The 16,720-nt window shown below is 58.4% G+C and overlaps 1 protein-coding gene across 2 annotated transcripts; it reads left to right on the top strand.

The window, feature by feature from the left end:
• Positions 1-109: 109 nt before the first annotated feature.
• On the top strand, positions 110-16,517 carry DPP3 (dipeptidyl peptidase 3). Of its 2 annotated transcripts, none has more exons than XM_075545331.1 (18): positions 110-187; positions 1,176-1,450; positions 4,252-4,341; positions 5,041-5,178; positions 5,936-6,010; positions 6,363-6,456; positions 6,723-6,853; positions 6,932-7,062; positions 7,137-7,195; positions 7,623-7,817; positions 7,909-8,021; positions 8,193-8,285; positions 9,183-9,245; positions 9,331-9,455; positions 9,556-9,676; positions 10,694-10,873; positions 13,925-14,087; positions 15,944-16,517. In XM_075545331.1, exons 1-18 carry the CDS (start codon positions 136-138, stop codon positions 16,114-16,116), a joined length of 2,271 nt encoding a protein of 756 aa, XP_075401446.1. In that variant the 5' UTR covers positions 110-135; the 3' UTR covers positions 16,117-16,517. The 2 variants fall into 2 exon arrangements, with proteins under 2 accessions (XP_075401446.1, XP_075401447.1); XM_075545332.1 differs by lacking the exon at positions 110-187 and adding an exon at positions 207-509.
• Positions 16,518-16,720: the final 203 nt, after the last annotated feature.

The raw sequence follows: 16,720 nt of genomic DNA, 5'->3' as shown, positions 1-16,720 counted from the left end.
ACAAAGGCCAATCCGCGCGCGACCCGGCTGCGCCCGGGGGCGGAGGCTGCGCGCCCATTGGCTGGAGCCCACGCCCATCGGGGCCCCCGGCCCGCCCATTGGCCGGTGGGGCCGGCCCTCGCGGAGCCCCAATGAATGGGGGAGCCGGAAGCAGGAAGTGAGTTTGCGAGCCAAGCAGCTGCTGCAGGTGAGGCGCGGTGCCCACGTTTCGGGGTCAGGGTGTCAGTCCGCAGAGGACGGGCGCAAACCTGGACGGAGCGCGGGGCTGTTTCCTTTCTGCTCACCCTCAGGACCCCCTCCGGGTCGACCGTGCCCCCCCACTTCGCGCCCCGACCAGGGAGGGCTTCGGGAAGCAAAGGGTTAACGCCCCTTTCGGAACCCCGAGGCCGGTGCTATTGGGGCGGAGCAACGGGGAAGGGGCTTGAAACTCGGTCCCGGCGTGGGGTGCTAGAGTGGGGGGTGCCCTCGCTTAGGAGACCCCCGGCCCTCCGGAGGCTGAGTGACCTTCGGTAAGTTCCTTCGTCGCCGAAGCTTCCGTTTCCCTACCTGTAAAATGGGCTTTCTCCCAGCTCGCAACTTCTGCGATTCCCTGGCCTCCCGGGCTGGGCGCCCGAGGCTGGAAGTGGGAGAAAAGCGAGGGGGTGGGGGTGGGCGCCCACTGGCAGAGGAGAGGGGAGGCCCTGGCTCCCGATGCATCCGGCCCATGTGCCCTCTCTGGTCCTGCTGCCCCGGGGTCTTACCGCCCCCATTTTACAGAGCGGGAAGCGCGTGCAAAGTGAAGCCCCACTTCCTGGGCACGTGGGGCTGAGCCAGGGCTGAAGGTGGAGTCTTCCCGCGGGCGAGTCTTCCCGCGGGCGGCATGGGACTGCCCTCGGGAACTCCGTGCGGGAGGGAAGGAGAAGAGGAGGCAAAGGCAGGGGCGTGGGCAGGGACACCCCTCCCTCTGTAAGGGGAGGCCTGGCTCCTAGCTCTCTGGGCCTCAGTTTCCCTATCTGTAACACTAGTGGGCACCAATGCCTTTCGGAATCTCCTTGGACACACAGTTTGACCGTCTTGGGGGACAATTACCTTCCCTTCGCCCCCCCTCTCTTCCCCCCTCTCGGCCCCCCCCCGTGGGGGGGAGGTGCCAGGCGTGCCTTGGTGCCTGCGGTGACAGTGGTGATGGTTCTCCACAGGGCCCATGGCGGACACCCAGTACATCCTGCCCAATGACATCGGTGTGTCCAGCTTGGACTGCAGAGAGGCTTTCCACCTGCTCTCGCCCACGGAACGCATGTATGCCCACTACCTGTCTCGGGCCGCCTGGTACGGTGGCCTGGCTGTGCTGCTGCAGACCTCCCCAGAGGCCCCCTACATCTACGCCCTGCTCAGCCGCCTCTTTCGGGCCCAGGACCCCGACCAGCTGCGCCAGCAAGCCCTCGCCGAGGGCCTCACTGAAGAGGAATATCAGGTCTGAGCACCATTCCCTCTCCCTCTCCTAAGGGAAGAATCAATGGAAATGACAGGGAGGAACCAACCCTGGGGACCCTCAATCTTGTCATTTGCTAGCTCTTCCCCAGGGTTGTCTGTGCCTCTCAGGGTGCTGGTGACCCACCATGGGCATGGGGCTGAACCCCATGAGAGAAGGTGGCTGCTGAGAGCGGACCAAGGGAACTGGGCGGGCCCTGCAGAGCGGGCAGGCAGAGGATTGGGTTCAGAGTGGGAATGGGCAGTTTGAGTTCAACGCTAGTTCTTCCTCTTGCACGTCGTGTGTCAATGGGCAGAAGGTTCTTTCTACCTGCTCCCTCGTTCACAGAGCTCACCTGCTCGCAGGGTCCGCCTCAGAGGAGGCTCACCCTGCCTGTGTGTGGCACACCTGTCTGGGTACCTGCCCGCCCCTGTCACCTCCTCGTTCCCGATTCCGGTAATGAGATCACGCTCTCCACATCTGCTGGTCTTGGAGAACCTTTCGTGAGGTGTGTGTGTACGTGTACAGATGAGGATGGTTGGTTTTCAGCAGCAACAGGCCGGTCAAAGGCCGGCACTTTTATGGCTGTACCTTCCCCGGTGGATTGCAGCCATTAAACCATCAGTCACAACGCCTTCCCAGCTATGATCCCACCAAGGGCTTGGGGAACAGGACCTGCTTTCCTCTCTCTGTGTCAAAGGGAGGGACTGGCCGGCTGCCCTCAGGATTGGGGTCGGGCTCCTTCCTCCTCTGAACTTTGGGGATCTGCTTCCTTTCTCTAGGCCTGGGTGTTCCCATGAAAAGTGCTTTTTTCGGGGGAGGTTAGAGTGCCTGGGAAAGCATCTCCTGCAGCTGTGAAGGAGCCCCCGGAGGCAGCGGCTGGAGCAAACAGAAATGTATTCTTGCATACCTCACGAGGCTCACAGTTCAGATGCAGTCTCTGCGCCGGGGTGGGGAATGGCCTGCCCACGGGCCACATAAAACGCCACACTCACTGCCACCGAGTCTGTTCTGACTCAGGGCAGCCCCGTGTGGGTTTCTCGGACAGTGACTCTCGATGGGAACAGAAAGCCTCATCAGTCTCCCTTGGAGCTGCTGCTGGTATCGAACTGCTGATCTTGTGCCTAGACGCCAAGCCCGCAACCTGGACGTCGCCCCCTGTGAAATCCTCCATCCCCACCAACCACACATGCATCCACAGAGTAAAGCCAGTCCAGCTCACTGCCATCGAGTTTCCTCTGACTCCCGGCTGACCAAGGGAACAGGGCGGAACTGTCCCTGTGGGTTTCTAGGACTGTCACTCTTTATGGGAGGAGAAAGCTTCCTCCTTCTCCCGAGGTGTGACTGGTGGCTTCAAACTGCTGACCTTGTGGTTAGCAACCCAACGCTACACCACTGGGGCTCCCTCAGCCATCGCATTAGGGGCGATTTAATGAATCATTTGACCAGATAGAACCGGCTAGTTTTGAAGTGGATGATTTTGTATGGCACCTCGGGGGTTACAAGCTGGCCCTTGGCAGGAAAAGGTTGCCTACCCTGCTCCAGGGGAAGGCTTTTTGTGTGTGTGTCCTGATGGTACCCAGCACAGGGGCTCTGGGTCCAAAGGACATGCCCTGCTACCAGCTCTTCTTTCTCGGTGGTAGCTAGGGAGTTCCCTTGATCTCTGCTCACTTATTTTATCTCTTTTATGCGTGAAAAGAGACTGACTGAAGCTACAACCTAATCCTGGCCACGGCATCCTGCCTCATTTGCATACCTGCCAAGCCATTGAGCTTCGGGTACTGACCCAGGGGATACCATCCAATCCAAGATTCCCTGTTTTCAGTGGCATTCTTCCTTTTGCAAGTAATTCCCCCCAGCTGGAAAGAAAATTATTGACTCATATAGTTGAACAGCCAGCTGTAGAGGAGACTTCAGGCACGGCTGAATCCAGGGGCTCAGTGGGACCGTGGGTGTAAACCACTGAGCCCTGGTGGTGCAGTGGGTGATGCGTTGGACAGTTAACCGCAAGGTCAGCAGTTTGAAACCACCACCCTCTCTGAGGGAGAATGAGGAGGCTTTCTGCTCCTGTAAAAAAAGAGTCTTGGAAACCCCCTGGGACAATTCTACTCTGCCCACACTAAGGTCAGTACGAGCCAGAACTTAATGGCAGGGAGTTTGGTTCTCGGTTTTCTGCATCAACCAGTGGCAATTTAAATAGCATTGGAAGTCTCCTGAGTAGGACTGATACTGGCCAGCTTGAAGCTCACACCCTCCTCAAAATCATCAGGGAGCTCGGGCAGGTGCAGAGAGGGAGACGGAGGCCTTGGGCCCAGAGGGACAGAGAATAGATTTGGAGTGTAGGTGACTCAGGCCACAAAGCTGCCTGGATCTGTTCCTTGGCTCTGGTGGACGTGAATGGGGGGGGGGGGGGGTCAGTGCCTTGCCTTTATCACGGAACACTCTAGCTTGGAGAACTTCCACGGGGTTCTTTTCTTACAAATCTCCTTGACAGGGTGGGGCGACCACAGGTGGGGTTTCTGGGCCTTCGCCTCGCAGGAATGGGCACGGGAGCTGTGGGTGGAGGAGGCAGGAGGGGTTAAGCGGTTGGGTGTGTTTGGGAATCCCCGGGAGGACCAGTTTGGCTGGACAACGGGGTGTAAAGATTGGTCTGTGAGAGTCTGTTGGGGGCCAGTTGGAGCCTTTTGTCCTGCACCCTGATTGCCCAGCGTCACCCAGACCAGTTCATCTGGGTGTTCATGTCATGGGAGGAACCCTTCCTGGGACGGCGAGGCTGGGTCTCTGATGCTCTCCCCCTCCCCCAGGCATTCCTGGTCTACGCAGCAGGCGTCTACTCCAACATGGGCAACTACAAATCCTTTGGTGACACGAAGTTTGTCCCCAACCTGTCCAAGGTGAGCTTCCGGAGAGATGGGGAGGTGAGAGCATGGGGCTGGCGGAGTCAGGGCAGCAGCTGGAAGAGAAGTCCTGACCCTCCCGGCCGCCCAGCCTCGCTGAGTGCACAGCCTCCTCTTGGGGAAAGACGGCATGAGGCTTTTCTGTGGACAGACAGAAAACTCCCAGTCCCAGGGCAGGCTCGGACTCCCAGCGGCCCTGCAGAGTAGAGTTGCTCTTTGGGGTTTCTGAAGCCGTGAGTCTGTATGGAAGCAGACTGCCTCTTCTTTCTCCTGAGAAGCAGCTGGTGGATGTGAACTGCTGACCTCGCGGTTCGCAGCGCCACACCTGACCCACTTCACCACCAGAGCTCCTTTGTGGACTCTTGGCCGCTTGCAAACTAGGAGCTGGTTGGTTGTGACCGGAGATAGGGAAGACTCCTGGACGGGGGACTTGGGCTCTGTTATTGGCATCAGCTTCTGCCGGCACAGGGGCATTTCCTCGCGTCTGTGTCTGTGCTGCTAGGTCCCCGATGGTGGCTAAGCAGGCCCACTGTGCCCTGAAAATTTGGCAGTGCAGCAGAGGAAAAGCCTGGCCGTCTGTGTCTGAGCGGGCTCAGGCATGAAACCCTACGGGAACAGTTCCACTTCTGCCCTGAGGGAGGCTTTGGAGGGCAGGTTTCCGGCTCCAGCTGATCTGATGGCCTCCCTTTCCCACAGGAGAAGCTGGAACGCCTGATCCTGGCCAGCGTGGCTGCTCAGCAGCACCCTGAAGAAGTCGGCAGCCTCTGGCAGACCTGCGGGGAACGCATGTTCTCTCTGGAGCCTCAGCTCCGGCACCTGGGGCTGGGGAAGGAGGTGAGGCCCCGTCCACATGGGCTGGTGGAGGATATCCTGATTGGGGGTGGGGAGATGGGCAGGGGAAGGTGGGAAGGGGGACTGGGCTGCATCCTCTGAGGCAGGGCTGTTCCCCTCAACGGCGGGTCTCTGTCTTGTCACCTGTCAAAGGGGAAGCTGGCTGGATGGGTTGCTTTCTGAATGTCCGTCCTCCTGGTGTGGCATCCCCAGGTGCTGCTTGAGGGAGCCAGGGAGCGGTCCCAGGCTCCCAGACTCTGTGGGGCACAGGGGCGGGTGGCCTGGGGCTGTGGGGTGCAGCCTGTGAGATGCTGCAGGGCAGGCGTGAGAGGCGGGGTCAAGACACTGGCCGTGGTCTGAGCTCCAGGGTCCGAGCAGGTGTCCACGTCTGCCCTCAGAAAAGAACGAGTGGGCCTCTCTTCCCCCTCCTGCTTCTGCATCGTGGTTACGAATTAGGCTGCGGTCTACAAGGTGACCAGTTCAGGACCACCCAGGGCTCCATGGGAGAAAGACAGGGTCCCTGTGGTAAAAGCTGGCCTCGGACACTCACAGGGGCGCTCTCTGCTCTGCCTGGTGGAGTCGCTGAGTCAGTGTATTGACTCCAGGGCAGTGAATTTTGGGTCTTTTTTTCTCCTCGGAAAGAGACGAGAATTGAGAGAAGAGGGGGGTAGCAGGGCAGGGCAGAGGCCGCTGGCAGGAGAGGGCACCCTGAGGAGGGATTAGCCAGGTGCCCTGTCTTCTCCCCTCCCTTCCCCAACAGGGCGTCACCACGTATTTCTCTGGAGACTGCACCATGGACGATGCCAAGCTGGCCCAAGACTTCCTGGACTCGCAGGTTCGGGGGCGGGGGGTGCAGGGCCGTGGTTGGAGGGGCTTCCGACCCAGCCCCCCTTGCTAATGTCCACTCTTGTTTCCCAGCTCAGAGCTGGGGCCAATTGGCCCTTGGAGTGCAAGAGACTTTGAGAACCCTTTGTCTAGGGGGGTAGAGGGACGTCTCTCCATGGGTATGGGGAATTGCCCCAACCCTCCTCACCCTGTGCCATACCTACGGCCGTGAGAACCCCAGGCTGAGGACGGCGCTCACCTGACCCGCCTGCTTTGCTTCTCTGCTCTTCGTTCTCTCTCTCTCTCTCTTACTCTCACTCTCACTCTCTCTCTCCCCAACCCCCTGCCCTGGTCTTTTCCAGAACCTCAGTGCCTACAACACCCGGCTCTTCAAAGAGCTGGACCAGGACGGGAAGCCCCGCTATGAGGTGCGCCTGGCCTCTGTGCTTGGCACAGGTGAGCCCAGACCCAGGCGGGTTCAGAGGTTATTCTCTCCTTATTCTTCCCTGGCATTCCTGGACCAGAGCACCAGACCATCCCTGGTCGAGGAACATCATTTTATGCATGTGTTTCTAGGCTTTATATAGATATATATACTATCCTGGCTTCCGTGGGCAATAGGGAGCCATTGAAGGGCTTAGCATGTATGAGTTCCTGCCATGTGAGCAGCCTGCCGGGTGTCTCACAGTGTCCTTTCCCTGAGCGATCCCCCTTCCTCACAGACCCTGCCCTGGACTCGGAGGTGACTTCCAAGCTGAAGAGCTATGAATTCCAGGGTAGCTGCTTCCAGGTGACCCGGGGGGACTACTCGCCCATCCTCCACAAGGTGGTGGAGCACCTGGAGAAAGCCAAGGTGGGCCGGGCTCGGGGGCATGGCCTGGGGACCCCACGGCAAGTCAAAGGGGAGTACGATGGAGCCTTGCTCCCCCAGGCATATGCCGCCAACAGCCACCAGGAGCAGATGCTGGCCCAGTACGTGGACAGCTTCACCCAGGGCTCCATAGAGGCCCACAAGAGGGGTTCCCACTTCTGGATCCAGGACAAAGGCCCTATAGTGGAGAGGTGAGGCGGGGCCCCCTTGTCCCCCACCCCTTGAGCCGCCTGCCGATCCCTCCACCTCTGCTTTTTCTCCCCAGTTACATCGGGTTCATCGAGAGCTACCGTGACCCTTTTGGCTCCAGAGGAGAGTTTGAAGGTAACCTCTGGGAGTGGGAGGGGGTCAGATCCTAGCCCCTCACGTTCCCCTCACTCCCACAAAGGAATAATAACACCCAGCGCTGATCACCGGCTGCGGACCAGGCTCCACTGTGTGATGTTGACCTCTGGTAGCTCACTTAGACATCATCAGCCTATGGGGACTTTCATCCCCACCCAACAGAGGCCCAGTGGTGGCTGGCTACACGCTGAGCCTCTCATCTGAGTCCCTAGCCCAGCTGGCTGCCTCCTGGCTGCCCGGACCAGGGCCAATGAGCTGGACCTCTGGGCAGTCCTCCCTCTCCTGCGGTGGCCAGGGGGCATGAGAAGGGCACATGCCTGCTGCCCTTGAGCACGAGCCAGGGCGCGTGTGTGGAGCTGCTGTGAGGGGGTTCTGCCGTGACTGATCGTGGCTGGCTCCCCCTCAGGCTTTGTGGCCATGGTGAACAAGGCCATGAGTGCCAAGTTCGAGCGGCTGGTGGCCAGCGCGGAGCAACTGCTGAAGGAGCTGCCGTGGCCCCCCGCCTTCGAGAAAGACAAGTTCCTCACCCCAGACTTCACCTCCCTGGACGTGCTCACCTTCGCCGGCTCCGGCATCCCCGCCGGCATCAACATCCCCAACTGTGAGTGTCTGTGGCTGCCGCCGCTCCGCCTCCTTCGCCGCCACTCGCCGCTGCCCCGTGACCCCTGTCCCTGTCCTCCTCCCCACCTCAGATGATGACCTGCGGCAGACGGAGGGCTTCAAGAACCTGTCGCTGGGCAACGTGCTGGCCGTGGCCTACGCCACCCAGCGTGAGAAGCTCACGTTCCTGGGCGAGGATGACAAGGTGGGTGCCAGCCGCCGAGGGGCAGCGCAGGCCCCAAGCCTCAGTTTCCCCGGGAGGCCCCCACCACGGGCCTGGTGTGGAGCTGACCTCCATCAAGCACGCGTGTGCCTGGTTGTGGCGGGGGCCGTGGCCGTGGCCCCAGCCGGCAGCTGCATCTCTGTTCCTTGGCAGGACCTGTATGTCCGCTGGAAGGGGCCCTCCTTCGACGTGCAGGTGGGTCTGCACGAGCTGCTGGGTCACGGCAGCGGCAAGCTTTTTGTGCAGGTGAGCATCCAGCCCCACCCCACCCGCTCGGGCCCCACGGGGAAGCAGGGGAGGCAGGACGTCTGAGGAACCTCGGGGTCTCCATCATGCACACTTCCCTGCCAAGAACTCCAACCCAAGGCTCTATCCATCCTCCTCCCCTGTGCCCTTCCCGCCAGAGTGTTGGGAGCCCCCTGGACCCTGCTCAGGGAGGAGGAAGGAGGCGGACTGGGCAGAGGGTGTTGAGGCAAGCACAGGGCCAGGACCTCCTGTGAGAGTGGAGGGCAGGGGCTGGAACAGGGCCCTGGGTGACGGGAGGGTCTTCCGAGGTGGTGACATGGAGAACAGCCTGGTGCTGTCCAGGCCCTGAAGTCCAAAGTCCGAGAGAAGCAGAGGGGCAAGCATGGCCTCCATGTGACCTCGGCTTTGTTGGCTCCCCATGGAGCCTCCGTTTTGCTCCTCTGGGAGATGGGTGTGCAGCCACGCCTGCTAGGCTGTGGCAAGCCTGGGCTCCTGCCTGGCCCTTGGGTGTGAGGAGCAGGCAGCGTGCTGGGCACAGTGCTCTGACTCCAGCCTGCAGATCTTGGCCCTGAGCCTCCGTCCCTCCTCTGTGAAGAGGGTAATGAGGTACACCCACTGCGGCATCACACCCTCCACCTGAGGTCTGAGCGTCCCTCGGGGCCAGTCCCTCCCCTCTCCATGCCTGGTGGGCGGTGGCTCTGGTTGTCCTGCCACTGGGGGCTCCAAGGAGCCAGCAGGCATCTTGGGACTTGGAGGGCATCGCAGGGCTGGTACACCTGCATGCTTCACCCCTCTCCTGTTTGAGCTGTGTCTCGGGCCTCTCAGCCGCCCTGGACCCCGGCCCATAGACCCTGCTCTGTCCCTTTCCCACCGCGCGCGTGTGTGTGTGTTGTGCAGGATGAGAAAGGAGCGTTCAACTTCGACCGGGAGACCCTGATCAACCCGGAGACAGGGGAGCAGGTGAGCCGAGGGCTGAGGGGGCTGAGGGAGCAGGCAGGAGGGAGGCAGCCATTCCTAAAGCTGCTTCCTGGGCCTCCCCGCGCAGATCCAGAGCTGGTACCGGAGCGGGGAGACGTGGGACAGCAAGTTCAGCACCATCGCCTCCAGCTACGAGGAGTGCCGTGCTGAGAGCGTGGGCCTCTACCTCTGCCTCAACCCCCACGTGCTGGAGTATGTGCGGGCTGGGCCGGCTGGGCGGAGGGGTGCCACTGGCAGCTGTGGGGGTGGCGGCAGAGGGCGGCCTCTGACCTCCCTGCCACCTCCAACACAGGATCTTTGGCTTCGAGGGGGCTGACGCTGAGAACGTGATCTACGTGAACTGGCTGAACATGGTCCGGGCCGGGCTGCTAGCCCTGGAGTTCTACACGCCCGAGGCCTCCAACTGGAGGCAGGTAGGGACTGGGTTCGCGGGAGCGAGTGGGAGTCTGCAGCGGGTGCCCAGGCCAGGATCCCACGAGCGGGGGTGGGACAGCCGTTCTTGTGGCGGAAGAGTGAGTACAGCCCTGGAGGCCACTTGCCCCACGGTGCCCTTGGGAGTGAGATTGATCCTCTCTGAGCCTGCCCCGCCAGCTGGCATCAGCCTGGTGAGATGTGAACAGTGGCCCCGGGGGATAAGCCTCAGGGCTGCTAAGCACACGGCTGGCGGTTCGAGCCCACCAGCCACTCCTTGGGGGAGAGAGGAGGCTGCCTGCTCCCATAAAGATGGGTGGTCTTGGAGACCTCACGTCGACTTGCTATGAGTTGGACACGCTCCCAGCGGCAGTGGGTTTGGTGTCAGGCATCACCGGTGTCGAGGTGGAGTGAGCATGGGGCTGCTAGGGGCAGGGTCAACTGCTCACACTCACCGGCCACGACTGGAGAGAAAGGTGCCTCCCCCACAGAGACTCAGTCTCAGAACCCCAGTGTGGGGCATCCCGGAGTCGGAACTGCCTCAAAGGCCACAGGTCTGGCTTTGGTTCAGAACAGCCGTTCACTTGGCCAGGGTGTGAACTGAAAGGCCGGGGTCAGAGTCCACCGCGAGGAGCCTTGGATGAAAGGCCTGGTGATCTACTTCTGGGGGAAACCCTGAAACAACAGCAGCCCCTGGAGACTCAACGGGGCGCAGTTCTCTTCCGAGCTACAGGGGTTCGCCCTGAACCCGAGTCGACTGCGATCGGAACGATTCCAACTCCAAGCGAGCCTCCAGGACCGAACGGAACTGCCCCTCTGGGTTTCCAAGACTAACCCTTCACAGCAGTAGAGAGCCTCATCTTTCTCTGGTGGCTGGCAGTTTTGAACTGCCGACCCTGAAGTTAGCAGCCTCGTGTGGAACCCACTGTGGCATCTGGGCTGCGGAGTGGGAACAGCCCAGTGTGTAACGGACCTTGGACCGGGCGCCTGGGGCTCAGTATCCTCTGCCTGCCCCACAGGCCCACATGCAGGCCCGGTTTGTCATCCTGAGGGTCTTGCTGGAGGCTGGCAAGGGGCTCGTCACCATTACTCGCACCACGGGCTCCGACGGGCGGCCAGATGCCCGCGTCTCCCTGGACCGCAGCAAGATCCGTTCTGTGGGCAAGCCCGCCCTGCAGCGCTTCCTGCGGAGACTGCAGGTAAGTGAGGCCCCTCTGCAGGCCACCACCCAATATCCCCCCACCTCGTCTGCTCCCTGTGGGCCCCCAGGCCCCCCAGAGCCACCGCTTCTGCTCATTCAGACTGCTACTCAGTAAGCCAGGTAAGCACCAGCTGACTTGTGCTTACCTCCTCACTGCAGTGAATAAGTTCATGTTTCCACCACCTCAGATTCCGCTTCTAGGATTGGCTGGCAGTCGCCTCTCTCTCTCAACCCTCAGCCCTTCCTACAGGAACAAGCAAAACCTCTTCCGGCTCAAGGGTCCTGGCAGGGACGATGTACCCAGTCAGCAAGGTGCGCCCTGCTGACATGGGCTTACTCATTAGTCTGTAGCGAAGCGTTTCGCATCCTCTGAAAATGTTCCTTGCAGATTAGCAAGTAAGCACAAGTCAGCCCGTGCTTACTCTTGCCTATTACTCCTGCTGTTTGTGTGCCTGTCATTCACTCATGTTATATGCAAACCATTCGTTCAGTCTGTATCCGATCAGTTAGAATCATTTATTCCATCTCCATACAGTCATTCATTCAGTCTCTCTTCAGTCATGCATTCCGGCTATATGATCGTTCCCTCAGTCTATATACACCCATTCACTCCGTCTGTATACATTCATTCATTCCATCTGTTTACACCCACTCATTCCATCTGTATACACCCATTCACTCCGTCTGTATACACCCAGTCACTCTGTCTGTATACACTCATTCATTCCATCTGTATACACCCACTCATTCCATCTGTATACCACCAGTCACTCTGTCTGTATACACCCATTGACTCCGTCTGTATACACCCATTCACTCCATCTTTATACACCCGTTCACTCCATCTGTATATACCCATTTACTCAGTCTGTGTACAGTCATTCATTCAGTCTATATACACCCATTCACTCTGTCTGTATACACCCATTCCCTCAGTCTGTATACCATCATTCCCTCAGACTGTATACTATGATTGAGCCTGCACACAGTCACTCACTCAGCCTGCATTTGAGGGTCGCCGTGGGCCTGTCACTGAGAGGAGCTCGTGGAGCTGTGAGGGAAGGTAGACTAAGTAGGCAGGATCTTGTCCACGGATGACAAGAGCTGTCAGGACGACAGAACCGGTGCCGTGTCAGCTGGTGTTCTGGGTGAGGAGAGGAGCAGGCCCTCAGCCTGCGGGATCCGGGAAGCCTTTGGGGAGCTGACGTTTGAGGGAGATGGGGCTGTGGGACCAGAAGCCCCGCCACACAAAGTCCCTGAGCAGGCAGTGAGCTCGCTGGGCTGGGAGCTGAGGGCCGAGGCGGCCTGGAGCGAGTGGGCGATGGACAGTGGTCAGCACAGCCTGGCATCCTGCCCACCCAGCCGGAGCCCTTAGGCGAGCAGCAGGAGGAGGCGATATGCCCACCAAGACATAAGGCAAACTCACCAACAGAAGAGGCAAACCAGGAGTCCGCCCGCTCCTGGAAGATGCCCAGGTTCATCAGTGTTCAGGGAATTGTCACTTAAACCAGGTGAGAAACTGCATCTGCCCACCCAGCCTGCCGACAATCGAAAACTGCCCACCTCGACTGTCAGGGGAGCCCACCCCTAACACATCTACACGGGTCTGGTAGGCGCAGTTGTACAGTGCTAGCAAGTAAAGTCATAGAAAGCATGAGAGATAGAAGAGAGATTGGAATAGTGGAGTCAGACACATTTCATAGTAGCATGCTCACCTCAGCCTCACTTGGTGGTCCAGGGCAGAAGAGAGTTTCTTTTTTGCTAACCAAGGCTTATATATCTTTGGGAGAGGTACAAGCCCCCTAATTACAGGTAAAGACATACGTCACAGGAAAGGGTTGCACTATAGGTTATACAGCAACGAGAGTGGGGTGATCTAGGGGTATACACACAATGGGAAGGGGAAAGATTGGGGTACACATGTGACAAGAGGGGTGAACCCTAGATTCAGCATGGCCGCCTAACCTTGGTTGCCCTGGAGCTGGAGACTGTATTGAGCCTAAGCGTTCAGGGGAAGCAATCCACTGTCCCTAACAGCAGGGAGTGAGCCCTGCCTATTGTGGGAGGGACAGTGGGGTCTGCTTGCTCTGGATGGCTGGAGTCTTCAGGAGATAACTTGATAATCACTTAACATTCATTACAAGCAGTGTCCTAGGTCTAACATCTAGATTTGGGGCAGATGAGCTGGGGAACAATCTTTGTTTTGTTTTTGTTTGTTTTTTAATTAGGGGATCATACAACTCTTATTTCAATCCATACATATACATACATCAGTTGTGTAAAGCGCATCTCCACATTCTTTGCCCTCATCATTTTCGAAGCATTTGCTCTCGGGAACAATCTTTTTTTTAGCCTACACTCGACTATGTGCACCAAGCAGTGAGTGCCTCTGGGGGAGCTTCCCTCCAGAAAACTCTGCCAGCCTCGTGATTTAAAGCTGAATGTTCACCTGACCTGCAGGCCCAGCAGCTCAGCTCCCCCAGGAAGCCAGATCTCGGCCTCAGAGAGCAGACAGGCCTGCGCACTGCGGCACGTGGCAGCCAGCATTCAGTCGTGTCTCAGTAAAAGAAGGCATTCGGTGACGGGATGTTGAGCAGTGATTTCATGTGATCGGCGAGGCCAGCAGCTCAAAGCCCAAACCACCAGCCGTGCTGCGGGAGGAAGATGTGGGAGCCTGCTGCCCTCGATGACAGCCCAGCTCCATCCTCCCGGGTCCCCAGTCGCCGGGAGCCTGAGCGAACCTGAGGACAGCTGATTTTGTAGACGACGTGTTAAAAAGAATAGGCTGGCCCTGTTCGTACCGCGACCCTTGTCTATTCCTCCCGCCTTCCTCTGACTCTTCCTGTGCCCTTCAGTCCGTCTGCATTTCTCACTCACCCAGGACAGTGACACTGAGAGAGGACACTAGTCCCATTGAGGGCTATCAGCTCAGGGTGGTCTAGTCTCTTGTATGGGGTGGCACAGCTGAGCGGGCTGGGCACACGCAGCTGTGGGTCTGGGCAGGGAAGGGCACCCACCCTCAGCATTCTTCCTTCCTGCCTTCCCACAGGTGCTGAAGTCCACAGGGGACGTGGCCGGGGGGCGGGCCCTGTTCGAAGGGTACTCAGCCGTCACAGACACGCCCCCCGAGTGCTTCCTCACCCTCAGGGACACGGTTCTGCTGCGCAAAGAATCTCGGAAACTCATCGTCCAGCCCAACACCCGCCTCGAAGGTGATGGAGGTGACATGCTGGGCCTGGCGGGAGTACCAAGGAGTTCTCCAGCCAGCTGTGTGGGGTGACCCTTCCCTCCCTCCATCCATCAGTGGTTGGCCCTCCCCATGACAAACCTCGGCCCAAACCTTGCCAACTACCCTACCACCACTGAACACCACGGCCATGCGCTAGTGTCACTGCAGGAGGTGTCAGGAAGGAGGCAGACCGGGGCTAGGGGAACAGCTGGACCAGATGCCCCTGAGCAAGGTCAGGGCAGCCAGCGAGTTAGGACCCGCAGCGCGAGTGGAGCCCAGGAGAACGTCTCGGGTGGAGACTCGCCACCCCTTGGACCCTCCATTCTCGGCAATAGTTACGTTTATCAGGAAGCCCTGTCGATGTTGCTGGTGGAGGTTTTGCATTAAGAGCCCCTGGGGAACCCGGCGCCTCTTGTCGGTGTCTCTGGGAGCACAGGAACAGTGAGCCCCCACCACCTAGTCCAGGGCCTGGCATACAGGAGCTGCTCAGTGTCACGTGTGTAAGTGAAGGCTTGGTGGGAACGACTGTCATTGAAGCGCGTTCAGGCCTCTGCAAAGCAGTGGGAGGGGGAGTGTTTGGGAGTAACCCAGAAAAGCAAACACTTAGAGAGGGGAGGACCGCATGTGTCTTTCAGGGGCTCAGGTTGTCGGGAAGGGAAGACATGGTAGTTAAAACTAGGCCTGAGGATGCTGGGGTGCTTGTGCTGATGGTAATGGTGGTGGTAACTGACTTTAGACCTCCATGGATTCAAAACTTGCCACGGATTAACTCCTAGCAACCCAGTGAGAAGTAAGGGGCTCCTCCCCATGTTCCAGCAGGAAACTAAGGCACAGAGGGGCTAGATATTACCTGAGCTCTCACTCAGTGGGTGGCAGAGCCAGGATATGAACTCAGACCTCTGAACCCGGAACCTCTGCTTTCAGCAACAGTGTGTGAGACCTCTGAGGTGGTCAGGTGCTGTGGGTCGGGAGAACAGCAGAAGTGTGTGTCAGAGGCAAAGACTGCCCATCACCACTTCATTCCATGTCACAGAAAGGGGACTCAAAAAGTTGTGGGAAAATGAGATGGAAAGATACTAGCATTTCCCCAAAAACTTTCTGAAGGGCCCTTGTAATGATGTTGGTGGTGGCCAGGTCTGTGAGCACGTCCTGTTGATGGTGATGCTCAGTTCTCACCAGAGGGCCTTAGAGGTGAGGCACTATGTTGACCCCCACGCTAGGGATGAGGAAATTGGGCTTCGCTTGAGACCCTTGCCACAGCTGGACTGTCGAATTTCACCTAGCCTGGCATCTGGTATGTGGCATTACACGATAAACTTTGTTACATAAACAAAAGTGACAGCAGCAATTTATCGTTCTTCCTTTAAAGGCCCTTCCTCAGAGGACTCACCCACTCCTCACATATCAGTGCCCTAGGTGAAAATCAGCCTTGTGAGGGTGGGGGCTTGCGTTCTGAGCACAGAATGGAGGATGATGACATCGTTGCATGAATGCCACATTTCGTGACAGAATGGCCAGAGCATCAAGTTGACACGCCCAGCCTTAACCGTGTCCACTAGTGTTTCCCTCCCCTCACTCCTTAGTATTGCTATTACCAGGCCAAAGTCAATAATGCACCAAATAGCCAGATAGATATTTTCAGAAAGATTTTTTTCACTGCTGTTATAAATGTGAAGTGTTTGTTGAGACAGTGAGGATTCAACGAGATCGTGAGCCTTGAGCACCGGGCCTCGTTTCTGGCACACGCTCAAGCTCAGTAACAGCTCTATGACTGCATTGATTCCACTTTTCCAACTCAGCCTGCTGTCTGCTGCTCTCCTCTCTCCATCTCTTCCACAGGCTCAGAAGTGCAGCTCCTGGAGTATGAGGCCTCAGCTGCTGGCCTCATCCGATCCTTCTCCGAGCGCTTCCCTGACGATGGGCCTGAGCTGGAGCGGGCCCTCACGCAGCTGGCCACAGCCGATGCCCAATTCTGGAAGGGCCCCCATGAGGTCCCAGCTGGCCAGGCTTGAGGAAGCTTTGCGCTTCCCTTCCACGCTAGCAAACCAGGGCTTTTGCTTTAGGCGTGCCATTTGGAGGGGCTGGAGGGAGGGGTAGGAGCTCAGACCTTGGTGCTACCTCAAGGCAGGAAGGTGGTGACACTAAGCCCTTCCATGAGTCAGCACCGCCCACATTACCAAGTGCTTCCTCTCTGGGTTGTATTTGGTCCTTGCTGCCAGCCAGGGAGTGGGCCAGACGGGGTGGGGGGCTCCTTATCCTGGTTTCCAAAAACGGAAATGGAAGTTCTGTGAAGTGACTTGTCTAGATCCTACAGGTGGTACGTGGCAGAGCCTGGACTCAACACCTTGCCAAATCCAGTGCTGTTCATGTATTACTTTTATAACCAGAAAAATAAACGTTAGAAGCAAACACCGCCTTACAATGGGTGTGGGTTTTCCTTTCCTCCAGTCTTCTCATCTGCTCCTGGGAGGGGGCAAACCGCAAACCAAACCAGCTGCCCTGGAGCGAATTCCACTGATGGCCACTCCGAGTGTGGGTCTCTAGCACCTTTGTGGCTGTGTCCTTTCTGAAGCAGATTGCCAGCGCTTTCTTCTGGCGTTCTCTGGGTGGGTTAGA

Source organism: Tenrec ecaudatus, chromosome 4, assembly GCF_050624435.1.
Source record: "Tenrec ecaudatus isolate mTenEca1 chromosome 4, mTenEca1.hap1, whole genome shotgun sequence".
Taxonomy (NCBI): Eukaryota; Metazoa; Chordata; class Mammalia; order Afrosoricida; family Tenrecidae; genus Tenrec; species Tenrec ecaudatus.
This window is presented reverse-complemented; position numbering and strand designations above follow the sequence as displayed.

Bases quoted from the DNA above. Each gene is read 5' to 3' on its own strand.
- DPP3 (XM_075545331.1), top strand. From the start codon at position 136: ATGGGGGAGCCGGAAGCAGGAAGTGAGTTTGCGAGCCAAGCAGCTGCT. The intron at 188-1,175 runs GTGAGGCGCGGT...GGTTCTCCACAG, and splicing joins GAGCCAAGCAGCTGCTGCAG to GGCCCATGGCGGACACCCAG. The intron at 9,456-9,555 runs GTATGTGCGGGC...CCTCCAACACAG, and splicing joins CTCAACCCCCACGTGCTGGA to GATCTTTGGCTTCGAGGGGG.